Source organism: Colletotrichum navitas, assembly GCF_030913465.1.
Source record: "Colletotrichum navitas strain CBS 125086 chromosome Unknown LY79scaffold_48, whole genome shotgun sequence".
Classification (NCBI taxonomy): domain Eukaryota; kingdom Fungi; phylum Ascomycota; class Sordariomycetes; order Glomerellales; family Glomerellaceae; genus Colletotrichum; species Colletotrichum navitas.
In genome coordinates, this window is record NW_026850594.1 from 71724 (window position 1) to 89842 (window position 18119).

Here is an 18119-nt window from a genome sequence, read left to right on the forward strand (position 1 = left end):
TCATCAATCATCCACTTCGGAAGCGGCAGTAGTATCAAGCCCCATGACGCCCCTCCTTTTCGAGGTTGTCAAGACGATACTGTCCGACATTGATAAGGCCGTCAACCTTAATCAGGATGGCGTGATTGTTGGGCAACCGAACGTCTGCTGGGCACTCCTTACCCCTGAACTTGCGAAGCTGCGCTTCCGGACGGGGGTCTTCCTTCATAGCGGTCCAGCTTGGAGGGAACATTAGTTGCTGGCCAAGCCACTGATTCGTAAAACGTTTTCCAGTATATCCCAAGTGGAAGAACAAAAACAAACCGTCAATTTTTCCAACAGTTCTGAAGGTCGATACGGTACTAAACACGGTTGGGCAGTTATTTTCACCGTTCCTTTCGGGGCCGACTCAGTTATCGAGACACGGCCAATGCCTTGAGGTTGCTCTACAGGGTTCAGCCTTGACGGGGAGATGGTTTTTAGGGCCCGAAAGTACAATCGGCTTTTGTCGTGACAGAAACACATCTGAAGCTGGGAGCTAATGCGTAATAGCGTTCGAAGCAGACGCGGCGCCTTTTGCAGCCATTGGACCGGTGATCATGCCGGCAGCCAATACTATCAGATACGGCGTATCGGAACATTGAAATCGGACAACTTGCCCACTTTTCTTTCCCTCACAATATACGAAGACCTCGGTTGATGGCAGCATTCACTGCGTACACTGGACAATGTGTGGGAATGTGCGGCCCAGAATCGTCCGATCTTACTGTGGACGAAAAAAAGGACAAGTTGCCGTGATCATCTGAAGAGAAGCCGCTCTACTCTCTCCTCCGCCATGCCGAAGGGGGGAAAAGTGCCGCTGTCTGTCTGTGCACAGTGAGTGGTAACTCTTACCACTTTGGTATCACAGCCCCCTTTTCGTGCTTTTCCCTACAAGTCTCTCGGATGTCGTGCGACAACCCTGACCATACCACACCCACCAGGCAGAAGAAACCAGAGCCTTAATCGTGTGTAAACGCAAAATGGCATGCGTGTCTGCGGGGATCATTCACCATACAAGCTCTGTCATGCTAGCCCAACATAACAAACAGGGAATACGGACGTTGTTGTTCAACTCAGCCGGCTGCCCGATATTATCGAAGCCAGCAGAGAAGATGCAGAAAAACCTTGGCACCAGACCCTGCATCAAAGGTCACATCGTGGATAACAGGTTTCGAGAAAACCATTACCCACATCAACACGGTTCCGAGTGCCTTGAAGACAGACGGCACTTGTGCAGGGGTGCGCGCCTTCGAACCGGGAAAAAGAAAAGCATACCATCGGTCCTGCAGCCCGAAATAGGAAAGGTCACGATGACCGTATTGGTGTGTGCGATCCCGGTGTAGGACCCTGAAGGCGGAGGGTTTGCGGGGGCCAACCTGCTCGACCCCCGGGCTGACCTCCTCGACGACTGATCGAGGGCTTTGCTGGCCCCAAGTTGGATTTTGTGGCATAGCAAGTGGTCTCCGAGCCGGTTCAAAATCCTGTATATTTATCAGCGATTCATTGTGCCGAGAAGTTCAGAATAGTATTCGACCGTTAGGGTTTACGAGGGGGACGGGACATGACGACAGCAGTGTTTTGCATCCCGCAAATGAGAGCTTAATGAGTCTCACAGCGCATAACCGGCTCGCAGTCGCAATTTCCAGCTTTGCTTTGTTGCAAGTCTGGTCCGCGATAGAGTTGCGAGTCAGGTACTACCACCGTCTTTTGGTTTCATCGCATGATTTGTTTGCGCTGGCGTTACCATCAAACAACATAATACTGCCAGCAGCCCTGCGTAACAGAGCACAAGTGCGGCCATCCCAGGCCAGCAAGGGTCCCGATCGCCGGTTTTGTTGTTGTCTTCTGCCCTGATTTTCCTTGCCCCTCTTCCGGCCCCCGTTCCACCGTCTTCCTTGTTTGCACCCACACAGAACCCGGATTTCTCGGGGTGAATGCATGGTGTTTCCAAGGCCCAGGGTGGTACGGGTTTTGGAGCACTCCGTTACGGGTGGCTGCTTGCCCATTCGGCATGTCACTCCGCCGGTTCATGTCAGTAGGGTAGCAAACAGGTTAGATGTTGTTGGGACCAACAGGCTACACCGCATAGTCTAAGATACATTCCGTCCCAATTTTGAGGTCCCTCATTTTCGCCCAAAGTTAGCAAGAGGGTCCGATTCCCGACAGAGACTAGTCATGCCATCGGAACACCAGGCTGTGATTTGCAGTCCCCTTTTATGCTTCCCAAGGGAGGCAACATCCCAGTCCGTTTGTCGACGGCTCCCTCGTTGATACCCTCCGACCTATATACCAACCGCGTGCGCCCGACTCTCGTGGTATCTTGTGGGCAGGAAGTTTGACATGCCTCCGACGGAGATACGTGCCACGATGTGTTCGACTACCGTCCCGAATAGCCTTTTTGGCGGCCCGACCTTCTCTTTCGAGTCTTTACCGCACCGGCCCATCGACCAGAAGACGGTCCTCGGCGGCAAGATGCCCAGCTGTACGACGGTGGTGACGGAGGAAGTGACGGAGGTGACGGAGCTCGTCTTGTCACCAACCATCTACCTCGACGACAACGGCGACCTGAGGCTCTGCGTCGGCGCCGATGTCGAGGAGCACCCGCAAGACTTTGTTGTCTGCTCGCGAGCACTCGGACGAAGCTCGCCAGTCCTGAAGGCCATGTTGTTTGGTGGGTTCGCCGAGTCGCGTGCGGAACAGGCCGGCGGCGAATGGAGCGTCGACCTACCCGAGGACTCGACACAGGCAATGGAAATCGTGCTCAACATCGTCCACGGCCATTTCCACCTCGTTCCCGAGCAGCTTCCTCTGATGCGGCTATACGAGGTCCTCACCATCACGGAGAAGTACGACATGACAGTCATCATTCGGCCGTGGTCCCGCTCGTGGATGCAGGCTGTCAAGCACCACACCGACGATGTGCACCTGCTCTGCGTCGCGTGGGAGCTGGGCGACGCCGAGGTGTTCCAGACCATGTTCAAGAAGATGATATGCGAGTCGATGATGGACTTGCAAGGGCGGTTGGTGTTCGGACACGCGGCCCGGGCCTGGAAGCCAGGCCCAGAGGGATACAACTTCCCCATTGACAAGATTGTCTACCTGCGGCCTCCGGAAGTATTCGGTGAGTTCTGCAAACCCATTGCACTTACCGAGAGGCACAAGGCTGACAGTGTATCCGACAGAAACCATCGCCAAGCACAGACAGACGCTCATCTCCGCGAACCTGGATCACTTCGTCCTCTTGTACAGGTGTCTCAAGGAAGGATGCCGATACATGCAGGGATACTTCCACAGCTCCCCGGACGCCGAAGAATGCAACAGCATGCTTCTTGGGTCCCTGGTTAGGTGCCTCGCAAAGGGAAAGGTGGACATCACCCTGCCCAACCCGTGCGACTCCTACAGAGGCAACGTCCTATCGCTGGAAAAGGCGACAAGCGCCGTCAAGCTATTGACAGTACACCGCCCATCACCCACAAACCAGTGTCTGAAACGCATAGAAGAGGAGTTGGCCAAGGGCGCGTTATTGGCAGCAGAAACAAAAAAGAACTTGGTCGTCGTTCAACCGGAGCATCGGGGGCACCTCGAAGTGCAATCTCAAAAGACCGGCTTTGTCACTGCACGTTAGACTAGGAACTGGGATCGGAGTTTTGATTTACAGGGTTTGTTTGGGAGGGGAGGGGGGAGGCATGGTTAAGATCGGGACATCTGGAGTTTCGGGCAGAGTTACGGAGACATTGTACGAATGCACTTTGCGGGGGAGTTGGATTACCGGGAGCATAATTGGAATATTCGAACACTTCAAACTTTTGCGCGGCATCGGCAACGGGGGAAACAGACTCTAGCTTCGTCTTTGCATGGATATCGCCGACATGGACGTCATTACGCCGGTTGTCCCAGAATGTCTATTTTATGGGACAACCTTGACTTACAAACTCGACTTTTTGTTTGGCTTCATTCTGCCCACGCCGACATTAGAGCGCCAGTTATCTTACCCTTTCCCGCTATCTCAAACTTTCGAGTCGTCACCCCCATTTTGAGTCAAGGTTGCTGATAGTCACGGACTTGATGTTGTGGTACTCTGCCAGACCATACTTGCTGCCTCGCGACCGAGTCCACTTCCATTCACATCACCAATCGGCGATCCGGCCGCGCTAATCAGGCCCGGTGTTGACTCTTAGCATACCATAATGCAGGCGTCATGCCACACGCATGTCCCAGGAGAAATACCCGGTAAGACCGCACTCTATCGCATTGACCAGCTCGACCGCCTCTGTCTCGGTCCCGATGGGGGTAATGGCTGCCAGCAGGTCAAAGGTCTCGTCGTACGCAACCTCCATCTCGGTCGTGGCACCCTAATGAATGTAGGCTCGTAGGAGTATATTTTCAAATCTTCCAGGAACTTGTCGCCAGTGTGAATAACGGCGCCTATCTCAGGCGCACCCTTCACGAGGGCGTCAAGCTTCTGGACGGCGGCGGCGTTGACGATAGGGCCCTGAATGGCACTTTCGTTGATGCCTTGGCCGGGCCTGTACCCTTCTACGCGCCGGGCTAGCTTCTTGATGAGCTCGTATTGGACTTTCTCGTGAACAAGCAACCCGTCGGAACACTTTTGTCTATGTCTCAGTCGGATACCGGAGGATCCGGGAGGGCTCTTGTGCTTATCACATGGGTCTCGAAGCACCTTTCGACGCCCGTGGAGCTAGTGAAGTTGAGCCTCTTCACAATGGAGTTATTGGCAAGCTCTATTAAAGCCTCCCTATTCTTGGCACTATATGGATGATGTATGAGGGAATGCCGGCTGCAAGAGCGAACATGGAACGCTAGGGTGCTGAAGGGAGTTTCGTTTGGGGGGTTTGATGATGACTGAGCACTCTGCGGCAAGAGGAGGCGCGATCTTGCGCATGATCATAGCGACTGAGAATTTGCACGGGGTGATATACCCAGACGCCCACCGGCTCTTTGAACGTCAAGACCGTGGTGCTGGCGTACGATGACGGGATGGTTTCGCTGCATGAGCGTGCCGCCTCTTCGGCAAATGACGAGATGAATAGATGCGGCGCGGACCACCTCACCCTTCACCTGAGCAAAGGTCTTGCCGTTCTCTAGCTATATAATCAAAGACATAGACAGTCGGGTACTAGCTAGTCGTGTATGTACCCTGACAAGATCAAGGGCGGGCCAATTGGGCCAAGCGGGCTCACCCTACCTGGCATCTAAGCTAGTTCACTGAGGTTCAGTCAGAGCAGCCGCCGAAACTGACGGCAATAATGCAGACGAGACAAACTGGGTTAATGTATGCTTCATTACATTCTCAACAAAATGATGGTCTGATGAGCCAGCCATCGGATACCTGCAGATCACATGTGGACAACAGTACAGGACCACAGGTGTCTGCGATACCTTGATTACCGTTGCTGTCCAGGCCGGCCCCGGACTATATGTGTCCGAGGCGTCACCAAGGATATTGTATTCCGCTTCTACATAAGCCACAGTAACCTCAACGCGAATTAGATACTTGGTGTAGAGCAGGACAGCTTATATATCATACTAGCTTCCCAGTCCCAACGGCACCAGAAAACAGTGTCGAATATTCCATTTTTGTTTCGTATTCAAATACCGGTTTTCCATATCAAGACGGTCATATCAAGCAGATGTCCTCCTTTTCACAAATTACATCGCCCTCCTCCCATTTCTCAGCAATCTCTCCATGCATGGCGCCGTTCACATAAGCCTGACCAACCAACCTGTACTGTCCTCTTGCACCGCAGGGTCTGAGTATAAAAGGAACGTCGGCCCCGAACAGAACCCCACATGAATTGAGGGCCCCTAAATGGCGCTTTTTCAATGGAGAACCACTTTGGAGAAGAGCTGACGATAAATTGGCCCCACAACATCCGTCAGGTTGTTACAGATCTGTTGACGAGACGAATGGAGCACTTGCTTGGATGTCTCCGGATGGCAAGTGGGTGCTTGACAACAATGATGGCAAACTTTATGACTCTCTTCCGCTTTGGTGGTCCGAAGAGAGCGACGAGGAGGAGGAAGATGACGAGGGAGATGACGGTGAAGATGGAGAGGACAGCCAGATGGAGGACGAAGAGGATATATACGATTAGTCAGGTTTTATCTTCTCCATCGTTTCTTTTTCGAGTTGCGGTTCTTAATTATCATTCTAGTTGTCAAGCATGTGTGAGACATTCTCAGGTGATCCTAGCGCACGTGCCACTTGTCTGAATTACTTAAGGCACAAAATGCCTCTTCTCACAGAGGAGTTTGTTTCTTAGACTCTACTACAGAACCGGTAATGGTATTAGGATGGATAAGACAGTAAGCCTCCCTGACAGTTACCATGAATTCTGTTAACGTCTTGCAGTATGTGTTTGAGTTCAATTCGAAGGCGATTACCGCGCACGGAGGCCCTATTTCTTTACCACCCGATTTGACTTTTCAAAACGTTCTCAGGCTATCTCTCGATGGCAACAGCTCCGTCAATCTACCTCGGCGTATAGTTCTCAAGAAGGAGCTCACCGACAACCCGGATCTCTTTGACAACGAGCTCCGTGTATATCGCCATCTCCAAAGCTTACAGGGAACGGTTATACCTGAATGCTTAGGTCTTGCAAAAATTGATGGCGTAAGGGCTCTATTGCTATCCGACATAGGAGGTGTTTCTATGCTTGATTCGGGGATGCCGCGCCTCGAGCAAGCGACACTGGAACACAAGCTGGCTTTTCCAGTTCGCCTAATACGTCAATCTGGTGTACACCTTGGTGATTTCAAAATGGGCAATGTACATTGGTGCGGGGATGCGTTTTGTGTTCTGGATTTTGAACATGCAGAGATTCTCCCAGTGAACTCCAAATTTGAAGAAGCAGATGTTCAGAAGCAAGTGCAGTATGTTAGCGAGCCATTTTTGATGCGCCAAGAAGCGTCGGCGAAGATGACGAGATTGATACAGCGCAAGCGCCTCAGTCACCGTAAAGATCAAAGACAGCGGGGTCTCAAATTCAAAGCGAGCAGTAGCGTCTGATACTAGCTCGTGATTCTCTTCTAGAAATCTACAAACTCTCAACTCCTCTCATGAGATTATCAGAGTGACTTAAGGCCCAGCCTATACGGTTTTGTTGACCTTGTTTTCCAATTTGCCTGTTCTACATTGTCCAATACGTGCCCTCTTTCGTTAAAAGGTTTTCGTGTGTACTCGACTCAACAATCTCTCCATTTGTTCCAAGCACAATGATCAGATCGGCATGTCTGATGGTAGAGAGGCGGTGTCTGAGAGAAGTATTATCCCTCAATCCGTAAAACGGCAACCAGCCTGGCTGGCTATGGGGTGTTAGGATGATGTCAGAAGCCAGTCGTGATAGTCCGGATTGCTTTCCAGCCTAACCTAATGTATTACAAGTCATTCTGGCACGCTTTTATGTGAGAACGCTGAGGAACTGACAATCCTGGCGCTGTAGGCTTTCCAGTAATTTTAGGGCACAGTCAGAAGTGGCTCCCTAGTAACCCGTCCAGATCTAGCTTATCTAAAAACTACCTAGCATCCTATATCTACTCTACAGACATTCGTCCTACACTTCTTGTTCTTTATTTAGCCAGTATATTACTACTAACTACAACTATAGCGCTAAAGTGTAATACTATGTAGTATACCTTGATTAGAGCTCTACTTACCTAAAGCTTTAATCTATAGTTAATAGCCTTAAAAGTAGCTAAATTATCCCTAATAAAAGGGGTTGGTAATCTAGAAAAGGCTCTATAACCGAACCTAAGACCCCTTAGTATTTATAACACGGAAGCAAGAGTTAGCTCCTAAGTATATATAAAATAACACTGTTAGCTAAGCACTTCTATAACTCTTAGTAAGAAAACCTTCCACCTGTCGTCTATCTACTTGCCTGAACTGTATTCCCAGGCTCCTGCAAATTGTCTTCTATTTCTAATGTACCGCCTTGCGCGTCGCTATCGCCTCAGATACTAGCTTCATTATTGTCCTGCCGACATAATATTCCACTAACAGGTGACTGTAGTTTGTCCTCGTGTGATGGTCTGTTGAGGGTATCCGCCGCGGACGAGTCGCGAGTTTCTTCACTGGCGCGACAAGTGTTTCTCGTCGAGGTAGGTCAGCGGCGTATGCAGGCCTTTACCCTGGGCCTCGGCGACACGATCGAGAGCGCGGATATCGTCCAGCTTGTTGCCATCGGTATAGGCCTCATCCTTGCTCGGGTGAATGACGGTGCTGCGGGTGGCGTCAGCAACAACTAGATAGTTTTCGAGGTCGTCATAGCGGCTGTGGACTGCGCGCTTCGATCCGAAGCTGGTGTCCAAAGTACAATGATTAGGTTGTCCGACTGCGGATTGAGGTTGATCTCGGGGCAGGTGTGAAGCGAGTTTGCATAGAGCAAGTCTCTAACCGCCTTCCAGGTTAAGAGCGGATTTGTTTGTAGACTTGGCCGAATGACAACGGAGACAGGCACGGGAGGCATCGCCATGTTTGCACTCAAACATGCGCAAGCTTCCGGTTTCAAGGTCATCCCCAGTTCTTCGAGCGACGCAAAGATCGAAGCGATTCAGAAAGCCTTTCCCTCTGCGCCTATATACGGCGTCAATTACAGAACAGATCCCGACTGGCACACCGATGTGCTCGAGCTGACAGGCGGCGTGGGCGTCGACCTGGTGGTCGAGAACGGAGGGACCCCATCGCTCGTGCAGAGCGCGAAATGCACGCGCCGTGGTGGCGTCGTGAGCCAAGTCGGGTAGCTAGGCGAGCAGGACCCGGCCCATTTGAAGGACTTTGTGTCGACAATTATTGACAGAAGAGTTAACGTAAGGTAAGGTCATGATGATGTCTCGTCGTTGCCGACATGAAGCTTGTTTTGTTCCAGGGGCATGCATCAGTGCGGGATCACGGCTCGATTTGGAGGACCTGTGTGCCGCGATATCCGCCACGAAACTCGGGTTCGACGACATAATCGATTCCGTCTTTGAGTTTGAACAATCCGAAGAAGCAATCAGCTACCTCTGGGAAGACAGGCAGGCAGGCTGGAAAAGTGGTTCTGCGCTTATAATTAGTCGTCTGATTATGTACATGATGGTTGATACCTGGGCGCATCTTCATGGCCGAACCGAACGCCGCTTGTTGGTCGTAACACATTAACACATGATATTGAATCTAGCAAACGCAAGAGGTCTATCCCAATGGAGTTAAATCTCCCCTGAACGGCCTCTGGACCGAATCCCTCTTTGCGTCGTCGATCTTCCAAACGCCCTTGGTATGCTTGTCGTGCAACTGCCAATCAACGCCTTTAGCCAACCGATGGAACACGTCGTGCTCCTCTCCCGGGATGCTCTTGAAAAACAACGGCTCCCAGCTCTCGCCCTTCTTCTTTTCCTCGGCCCTCATGCGCCGTTGCGCCTCTTCCACCTGGCTCTTGGCGCTCACCGTCTGCCGGAAGTCGTTCTTGCTCAGCCCCTCGATCACCCCGTTCCACGCCCGCCTCGACTCCCACGGGTCCTGGTTCTGGACCGGCTCGATCTCCATGGGCGCGGGGAGGTTCTCGAGCGCGTCGACATCGTACTTCTCAATGATCTCGCCCGTCCTGCCGTCCTTGACCGTCCAGCCCTCGCTCCAGCACCCTTGAAGCTCGTAGATGGTGTTCTTCTTGTCGTTCTTGTGATACATGCGCGCCTCGAACGAGTTCTTCTTTCCCCGGAAGACGCCGCTCCCAGAGAACTTCATCTCGGAGACGTACCCCGTGTTGGAGACGATGTAGTACGTCCCCAGGACCTCGGGGTACAAGCAGGCATTCAGGAAGCCGCGGACCTTGACCTCGGGCAGGGGGATGAGGTAGTCCTCTTCGTAGCGGTCGATGTGAATGATGGCATGGCCGACCTGGCGGATGTTGACGCTGCTGGAAAAGGTCATCTCGACGCAGGCGTAGCCGTCGGCGCGGATACCGTGCTCTTTGCTGCCCATGTGCATCGCCGTGATGGGCGGGTGGTGGCTGACTTGCTCGGCGACGAGCTCCGTCCTGGCCTTGCGGTCCGAGTCCGTCCATGAAGCGAGGAACAGCTCGCCCAGGAAGGCGTTGAGGGGCTTCTTGATGCTGACGTTGGGCGCGCCGGCGACGTAGAACTGGCTGCGCATGGCGATGAGGATCATGCGCAGCACCTTCAGGCTGCGCTTCTCCGCATCGGGCTCCAGCGCCGGGGCGACAAAGACCCCGGGCCGCTGGCACCAGCAGTGGCCGACCTCGACAACGGATGAGGGCGCCAGAAACGAGGGAGGGGCGGTGACGTTGGACAAATCGCCTTGTACTGATGACAGAAACTAAAAGCCGTCGCTTCTCGTTAGTGGTGCGTTTCCGTGAATCATGCGCTAACGAGCCACCCCTCTTGAGAAGGTCACCCTGTTGCACAGTTGGAGGCACTGCTGCTTACTTTGACCAGGTCGCCAATGCGTGATGAGAAGGATTTGCCGTCCATGTTTCTCTTTTTTGTCCTGTGTTCCCCTTCTGATGCTGTGGGTATCTGGTATTCGTGTCGGTATTCGTATCCAATGGTTCCCCTTCTTGGAGTGTTTCTTAGGGACGGGTTTTCCAATAGTCGACACAGGTCTTTTGTCGTTTCTGGACCTGATGGGAACTTGTGTTCTTCCGTGGCAGCAGGCCTTCAAAAAGGGTCGAATGTCTCGTCTCTTCCAGGGGACGGGGGTTTCAGCTCTGTTTCAGCCAATACTTCAGCACGTCCAAAATGATACCGTCGATCGTCCGAGTTTTGGGTACCAAACAAGCACAGCACAGTTATATATCAAGGAGCAGAGCCCACTCGAGACCCCTATTGTCTAGAAGATGGTTGGGGATGCAGCGGCTTTTGACATGATCTCGAACCCCCCGCCTCTCGTCAGTCGGACGAAACTAGCATGTGAAAGTTGTGCACTGCATTGATCGTTTCCCAAGCGTCTGGAGCCTCGATGCTACACGCGCGTTGGCCGCCCAGCCCCCCTCCCAAGCATGTCAATAACCCTCTGTTCCCTTTCCCGTCTGACAGGCACAGCCTCAGCAGACTACCCCTGTCCAGCTCACTCACCCGGCGATGCGCCTCCCGGGGAGGCCTGTGCTGTTCTGCCGCCGGCGCAACATCCTCCCGTCATCGTTCCCCCAAGCTCTCGGATCGGATGAAATGCCGCCAGGTGGGCGGGTCGTCTGTCTTGCCGATGAAGGCTTCCTCCCGATCGGTTGGTGGCAAGCTTTTGGACGGCCCAGGATCAGTCCCGCGTCCCGCCCATGTCCCTGGCAAAGGCTAGCGTCATACACCTACTCACACGCTGGGCAAAGTTTGTGTGCAAACACGAGAGAATCTAAACCTTGGTTTATCTGGTTTGCTGGGCCTCGAATGGAGAAGCCTTGAGCTAGGGCGGCCGGATTGTAACTATAACCCACCAGACGCCGACGCTAGGGTGTAAGACGGCGACTCGAGCTGCATGTTTCCTGGCTTTCCCCCCATTGTACGTCCAATCGCTGAAACACGCTTGTCCGACGATCTCTCAGTCCGCTGCCTCGTAAGTTGTCGAACTTGCGACGCGCGCTGCCGAACCGTCGTTTGCGCCAACGCAAAGCGGCGTGGGAGTGGCCTTTCACAGCTCTTCGGAAATCTGTTGGCCTGCACCACCGCCATCACCACCGGGGTTCGCGACCACCACGTCATCAGCCGCGTCCCCGACGACGTACCAATTCTTCACCAGCGCGGTGCCGTTCACGACCTTCTCCCAAATCTCGGGACGGCACGTCTCTGGCTTCAGCACGTAGCAGATCGGGTCCGGCTGCGGCGGCGGGACGTTCTTGATGTGCCATGTATCCTTGACGCCGACGGTCGACAGCTCGTCCGTCACGGGGGTCAGCCCCGTTGCGATGTCCCGGTTGAAGGTCGCGCGCATGAAGATCTCGTACGCCGTGACGGGCTGGTACGCCGGTACCTCGTGGCCGGCCTGGTAGACCCGCGAGAAGCTGAAGTTGCCGAATTGACGCGTCATCCCCGTCACCCCATCCGGCGTGATGAGGGGAGTGTATCCGGCGTTTGCAAAGTCAACAGACCGACTATACGGGATCGCCAGGCTAGCTTTCTCGCCCCCCACCCAGTTGCAGGCATAGTCGCGGTCACCGTCTACACAGCCGAGATAGCACGGTTAGAACGAAAGGGAGTTGATGGCAACTGCAGGATAACCCTGGACAGAGCATGGCGGGCCAACTCACACATCATATGAACCTTGACCCCATTGTCGAGAAGGTACCCAATCGCCTCGCTAAACCCGCCCAGGATTACATCTGGAATCGTCTAAGCATGCTGTTCGTCTAAAGTGGTCACCGGCCCGAGGAGATTGGGCCTTTCTTACCAAATGTGTGGCTGAAGCTCTCGCCTACGGCACCCGCCGCCTCCGTGTAATTGACAGGCACGCCGAGTGACGACAGGACGTCGCCCTCCGTGAGATAGCCGTACATATGCGGGGCTGGGAAGGGATCGTGTTTGTCGTGCGCAATGTCGTACCAGCCCTTTCCGTCGGGTATCGTTTGATATAGCGTCACAGCTTCGGTCCACTCCTCGAGGAAGTGTCCGCAGACTTCTGTGACGTTCTTCTTGCCACCGTTCGCGAGGAACGGGCCGTGCTCCTTGAGGGCCTCTCGGCAGTCAACAATCTGATCTCTGGCCCCATTCGGGCGTGTCCAATTATGCATCATCTCATCATGGATAGATTGGTTGAACGCTTGGATTCCATATGTCTTTGCATTTCATTGTCAGCGGTTCCAGCAGCCTCCGAGAAATGCAACGCCACCAAGTGTTCTTTCACTTACGTTGTTGTAGGCGAAACTGATCCAGCTCTCGGCTTGGATCGTGAAGTCAACGAGGCCGTTGACGATCCCCAGCGTATCGAGATGGATGAACTGGGCATTCTTCTCCGGCGAGGATCCGTTCCGGATGAGCTCGTTCTGTGTCTGGAAGTGCTGGAATATGCCGGGCCCGTAGTGCCCTCCATAAGACTCCGCCCAGAGGCTGATGCGGTCATCGATAGGCTTGTAGCCGGGGAACTCGAAGAACCAGGTCTGGGCAAAGTGCCACAAAGCATGAGCAGCATGGGCCGTCGTGTTGGAAGTCTGCGAGGCCTTCTGGCTAGAGGCCGTGCCGTACCGGTAAGTGAAGTTGGCCTCGGGGACACCGTCACTGAAGTCGGTGGGAAGCATCTGCCTACCAGGACCTAGTTCGGGATCCTCGCTTTCGTGTATAGACACGTTCGTTAGGGTGTCGTAAGAGAATCCTACCTGAGTAGGCTGGTCAATGTATAGGAGGTTGACTTCGTTGTTCCAGCTCCACGGGTTCAGTCGAGTGGTCTTGGAGTCTTCGTTGACGAAGCAGGGACCATTTTCCTCGAGGAGTCCCATCATGGAAGACCCGCCAGGACCGCCGTTGAGCCAAATCGCCAACGGGGCATTCTCCGGTGCCTTGCGGGCCTCAAAGAACCAGAAGAAACTGTCGCACGTGTGAGCTCTGGCCAGATCAACGCGTCGAAGAATCTCTCACGTGTTGATGGGGTAGTCCTGCGCTTCCCCGTCGATGTCGTCCAGAGTACCAGGCGGCAGCCGCACGTAGCCCGCGTACGACTTGACCCCCGGCGTCGTCTCGCAGATCCCAGGCTACCAGAGAGCGGTCAATGGGGCGGATGAATTGGCGTCCACAAGCGATGTAAAGCTTACCTCTTTGTAGGAAATAGTCACATTTTCGTGGAATTTGGACTTCAGCACTTTGATCCCTTCCGGAGTGGGCGGGAATTGCGCGGTCACAAGCCCGATAAGCCCGCCGACCAACAACGAAGCGGAGGACAACATCTTAGCCTTGAATGCCGGATGCCAAGTTGGAGCAGGAAGAATTAAACTCTAGAATTCGGCGAGACTTCCCGTGTTTTTAACGGAGATGATTACGATGCCCCTGTGCGTAAGACGTGACGCGTTGGTCATATCTCGACTGGAAGAATCACAAACGAGAGAGAGAGAGGGGGTGGGGGCGTTTCCGGCTTCGGGGGTGCTGATTCGATGAAGACATTGACCTTCCTATCCTGGCACAAGTAGCTCCAAATCTCACCGGCGGCAGTCCGGCAATAGGAACCTTTCATGGAGTGTGTTTGTATAGTTGGCCGGGTATCTGCAGCATGGCTAGAACACTGCCCAACAGAGAGTCTGATGAAGTTGTCAGTCGGCCAGAGGAAAAAAGGAGAAACACGGCCCAGAAGCGCCAATGACTGCGCAAAACCAGCGCTTTGAGATGCCAATGCCAAACCGAGGAATGATGATTTCTTGTGCGCTCATGCTGGTAGGACTTATACTTGTATTAAGTGACTTTCCCGTTAATCCATCGAGTTCCCCACGCGGACTCTGTTGAGTTCGTGCCGCCGCAGTGCCCAACGCTCTTTCGAAGCAGAAACTCTTCAACCTTGTCGGCCAAAACTTTATGCACGCTATATGTAACGTGGCCAGAGTTGTACCAAAAGTACTGGCCAATGGGCTGGCAGCCGTAGGTGACATAGTTCGTGTCGATGTCCCAAGCCTTGTAAGCGGGGCAGAAGGATGTGGTGTTGGTGATGTTGAAAGACGCCGCGTCGTCGAAAATCTGAGTGAGCCATTTGTACGCATCAAAAACTAAGGCCGTGGAGTCAGGGTGCTTCTCTGAGAAGATCTTGGCTGTCTGGTTGACGACATCGTTGTATGTCTTGATCATCTGCGTGCTTGGAAGGCTCGCTGGGTTGGACTGGGAAGCAGGCTGCGTGCTAGTCAACACGTAGACCAACAAATATCCGACTGATGAAGGCTTTCGTACGTTTTTGTCAAGTGGTGGCAGGTTCAGGAAGAGAAAGTGGCGGTTGCCAGCATTGTACACGGCTTCAAGAGCAGAAAACTGCTCAGCGATAACAGCGGTATACAATTCTTGCCAAGTGCTCAAGCCATTATAAGGAAATTTGAAATTGGCCATATCGTTGATGTCGTTGATCCCAATCCACGATGCCACCAGCGTCCTGGTGGTCTCAGCTCCAATGACCGGCTTTCCGTAGGTGTCCCATTGGTAGATCTGATTCTCATACGATATGGTGTGATTCCAATGGAGCGGAACACTGGTGCAATATTATTAAACTGGCCACTGAGCCTAAAGCCTTCCACTCACAATGTTGTTGAGACGTCAGCTCCCGCGTAGGCAAAGCCCCACAGCTGCTTCTCGCAGTCTCGAGGGTGTCCCTCCTTGCATCCAGTAAGTTCTTGAACCCAATTGGAACCACCAGCCGAAGACGTGTTCTGGCCTGGGACGATGCGGTCGCTAAGAAGCTGTTTTGAAGTGAACGAGATGTTCAGCTGAGATTCGATAAAGCTGTACGCCCAACGGCCTTCAGTCCCTTGAATAAACGTGTACGAGTCGCCAAAAGTGAGCCTATGTATGTGTATGTCAGAAATGATTTATTCGCAAAGGATACTGCACGGGAAAGCTGATGGGGAGCTACTTACACATACTCTGTGCTCTTCCAACTAAAAGGAACAAAACTTGTCACCGGAGAAGCAAGAACGACGGTTGAGGCTATCAATATCAAAGTTACTTCCGCGGGAACCATCTTGCCAAGTTCTCAAGGCGCAGCAATGCTTCACTAAATACTTTGAATGGTGGGAGATATTCAACCCGCGGAAAGCTTGAGGCTTTGGTCGATGTCACGCGATTGTTATGTACCAATTTGCATCACTATAGTCCCGCCCCTTCCTACTTCCCCGCCCTGATAAAACGGGAGCTCATGAGAAGAACATGTAGCGTTGATAGACAACTGGAGTACTCGGTAGTATGGCAGCAACACCACGCAGGATTGCGGCTCGCTGGTGCTGAAGTGGCACGCTGCATCTGCATGCAGCAACCGGCATTGGTTTGACGGATGTACTCTTGTCCACCAGTAGGTGTTGGTCGGTCGGAGGAAACGGAAGCCCATAGGCTGCACCCTAGCATGCAATCCCATTATACTTGCTGCAATCTTCCCTCGGCTTTCGCTTCAATGAATGCCGAGTCGATGATCCCCTATTGCAGTACTCGCCGTTCAAGGTCATATATTCATGAAATAGAGACTAGATGTAAATGACGTGTTGCAAATGGAGGAAACATTTTTGTGCTTCACAATAGGTTTCTCATTGCAAGCAGTAGAAGAATTGTAACTACACACCAACTCATCTATATTGTATACACAACACGACAAAAATAAGAACACTGCTTCAGCAGGTATCATATATGAAAATCGAGTAACCCAGCCACCGGCGAGCCGTGGGTTGCATACATCCCCGAACTCTCAACTTTGAAAACCATCGAATGTACTTTGAAGGCCACCGAATATGGCCTGGCTTCCCAAATAGTTTCACAAGACTCCATGACGCCTCACAATGCAGGCCTTTCTCATCACCTTTCGGGTCCAATGCCTCTGACAAGCCTACTCCCAGTTCATTCTCCGTGTATCATTATGAAGCAAGGAGTGGTAGCATGTACAAAACGGACATCCACAAACACCATAACTTCGCCACAACACCATCAGATTTCTCATTCCGCCTTAGCATAGTCAACGCAGCCACCATGGCTCCCACGCCGACAGGCGCGCCCCAGAAGACGGGTTGGAGGTCCCAGAACATAGAGCACGCGACCGACCAGAATAGGACCATCGCCGCGAGACCGCCGCGGGCGACGTTCTCGCCGTACAGCAGCGGGACGGTCTTCCGACCCCGCGCTCTGTCCCCCTCCATGTCCGGGAAGTCCAAGGCCTGGACCGTCGTCGCGATCGCGGCCCCCGTCAAACCGATCCAGCCCCACGATGTGGGAAGCAGCTCTCCCCGCGAGAGGACCTCCAGCGACCCGGAGCCGAAGCACATGATGCCACACGTGTTGAGGGCGTTGCGCCCCCAGATGTAGGCGTTGCCGTCGAGGTCGTCGTACATCCAGAGCAGCGTCATCATCGACACGGTGGATTTGAACCCGCCCAGAGCCGCGCTCATGCCGACCGCCAACGGAATCATGCCCAGGAGCAGCTTGCGCGCTTGTTCGGCGGTGAGTCGTTTCGCGGCGATCGGGCGCCACGGTTTGTTGTGCTCGTCTTCGATCACGGACTTTTCCAGACGCTGGTTCGAGATGCCGCACACGATGAGGTTGACCCATATCCACAAGATGGCCAGGGGCAGCCGCTGTAGAGCCTCGCCCACCGTCTGGCTGGGAACCGTCGTAAGACGCTCGCGGCTGAGCATCGCCGAGGTGATGAAGATGACCTGGGGCACGAGCACGATCTTGACATCGCTCTTTGTGAACAGATAGAGCGTCTTCAGATGGAACAACACCCGCTGCATCTTCCATCTGTTAGCGACCCATTGCGGTACCCTCGCTGAATATCACGGTAGAGAGCATGCTCTTACCAAGTCCATGTGTTCGCTTGCAACTGTGGTCGAGTAAGACAAGCCCGCGCCCGAAGCCTTCTCAAGAAAGTCGTCCTCCTCGGGAGCCATCATCTTGCATGTCGTCGAACGTAAGGAGACCAAGCAAAGGACTGTTGCAATTGCGCACTCAAATGCCCGCCAGTAGGGCAAAGAAGGTTATTGTATGCCGACATTGTCTACCATGGACTTGGGGAAGTCCGCGTTCTAAACGCAGTTGCCCTCGGCTAGAGGGTGCCGGAAGCTTGCTGTGACGGCATCGTCTGAACCATGAGGCTTGAAGCTAGAAGTTGGCCAAAGGATGCTTCAATGACCCTTGCGCAGCCGGATTGCTCGGAAGCCCTGGCCCCCATGCCGAAAAGAGTAACGTTTACATTGGATGAAATGAGTCCATCGGGTAGAGCACCGCCAGCGAAATCACGCGTTTTCCTTGAGATTGCTTATCCGATAGTTGGCGACATAGACTACCTAAACCGCTTGCCATTTGGCATTGTCGTCTTGACTCGATTCGGCCCAAGTGGCATCACATCGGAAAAGCCATGGCTACTTTCTATATACTTTCTACTAGGCTCTGGTGGCGTTTTCAATACGAAAGGGAAAGGACAAAGGACTGGT

The 18119-nt window shown here is 53.2% G+C and overlaps 9 protein-coding genes across 9 annotated transcripts; 2 read left to right on the forward strand and 7 right to left on the reverse strand.

Moving 5' to 3' along the window:
* Positions 1-2388: 2388 nt before the first annotated feature.
* Positions 2389-3646, forward strand: LY79DRAFT_671302 (uncharacterized protein; the record flags this gene model as incomplete). Its single annotated transcript, XM_060563896.1, has 2 exons — positions 2389-3142; positions 3204-3646. 2 exons carry the CDS (start codon positions 2389-2391, stop codon positions 3644-3646), a joined length of 1197 nt encoding a protein of 398 aa, XP_060412080.1.
* A 429-nt stretch (positions 3647-4075) lies between these two features.
* LY79DRAFT_581316 (uncharacterized protein) lies at positions 4076-5364 on the reverse strand (the record flags this gene model as incomplete). Its single annotated transcript, XM_060560180.1, has 4 exons — positions 4076-4192; positions 4373-4702; positions 5011-5127; positions 5329-5364. 4 exons carry the CDS (start codon positions 5362-5364, stop codon positions 4076-4078), a joined length of 600 nt encoding a protein of 199 aa, XP_060412081.1.
* On the reverse strand, positions 5360-6159 carry LY79DRAFT_559569 (uncharacterized protein). Its single transcript, XM_060558264.1, has one exon. The coding sequence runs from the start codon at positions 5913-5915 to the stop codon at positions 5715-5717; it is 201 nt and encodes a 66-aa protein (XP_060412082.1). The 5' UTR covers positions 5916-6159; the 3' UTR covers positions 5360-5714.
* A 154-nt stretch (positions 6160-6313) lies between these two features.
* LY79DRAFT_559570 (uncharacterized protein) lies at positions 6314-7097 on the forward strand. The gene is made up of 2 exons (XM_060558265.1): positions 6314-6348; positions 6395-7097. Exons 1-2 carry the CDS (start codon positions 6337-6339, stop codon positions 7049-7051), a joined length of 669 nt encoding a protein of 222 aa, XP_060412083.1. The 5' UTR covers positions 6314-6336; the 3' UTR covers positions 7052-7097.
* A 790-nt stretch (positions 7098-7887) lies between these two features.
* On the reverse strand, positions 7888-8592 carry LY79DRAFT_559572 (uncharacterized protein). The gene has a single exon (XM_060558266.1). It carries the CDS (start codon positions 8556-8558, stop codon positions 8286-8288), a length of 273 nt encoding a protein of 90 aa, XP_060412084.1. The 5' UTR covers positions 8559-8592; the 3' UTR covers positions 7888-8285.
* A 622-nt stretch (positions 8593-9214) lies between these two features.
* Positions 9215-10509, reverse strand: LY79DRAFT_581318 (oxysterol-binding protein; the record flags this gene model as incomplete). Its single annotated transcript, XM_060560181.1, has 2 exons — positions 9215-10354; positions 10465-10509. 2 exons carry the CDS (start codon positions 10507-10509, stop codon positions 9215-9217), a joined length of 1185 nt encoding a protein of 394 aa, XP_060412085.1.
* A 985-nt stretch (positions 10510-11494) lies between these two features.
* Positions 11495-14081, reverse strand: LY79DRAFT_277479 (serine carboxypeptidase). The gene is made up of 6 exons (XM_060552084.1): positions 13770-14081; positions 13597-13709; positions 12873-13545; positions 12416-12800; positions 12276-12347; positions 11495-12186 (listed from the first exon to the last, which is right to left on the reverse strand). Exons 1-6 carry the CDS (start codon positions 13899-13901, stop codon positions 11660-11662), a joined length of 1902 nt encoding a protein of 633 aa, XP_060412086.1. The 5' UTR covers positions 13902-14081; the 3' UTR covers positions 11495-11659.
* Positions 14082-14400: 319 nt separating this feature from the next.
* Positions 14401-15667, reverse strand: LY79DRAFT_581320 (uncharacterized protein; the record flags this gene model as incomplete). The annotated part of the gene is made up of 3 exons (XM_060560182.1): positions 14401-15178; positions 15229-15489; positions 15564-15667. The coding sequence occupies 3 exons, from the start codon at positions 15665-15667 to the stop codon at positions 14401-14403; spliced, it is 1143 nt and encodes a 380-aa protein (XP_060412087.1).
* A 556-nt stretch (positions 15668-16223) lies between these two features.
* LY79DRAFT_559579 (UbiA prenyltransferase) lies at positions 16224-17993 on the reverse strand. Its single transcript, XM_060558267.1, has 2 exons — positions 17487-17993; positions 16224-17414 (listed from the first exon to the last, which is right to left on the reverse strand). Exons 1-2 carry the CDS (start codon positions 17577-17579, stop codon positions 16548-16550), a joined length of 960 nt encoding a protein of 319 aa, XP_060412088.1. The 5' UTR covers positions 17580-17993; the 3' UTR covers positions 16224-16547.
* Between the last annotated feature and the right edge of the window lie 126 nt (positions 17994-18119).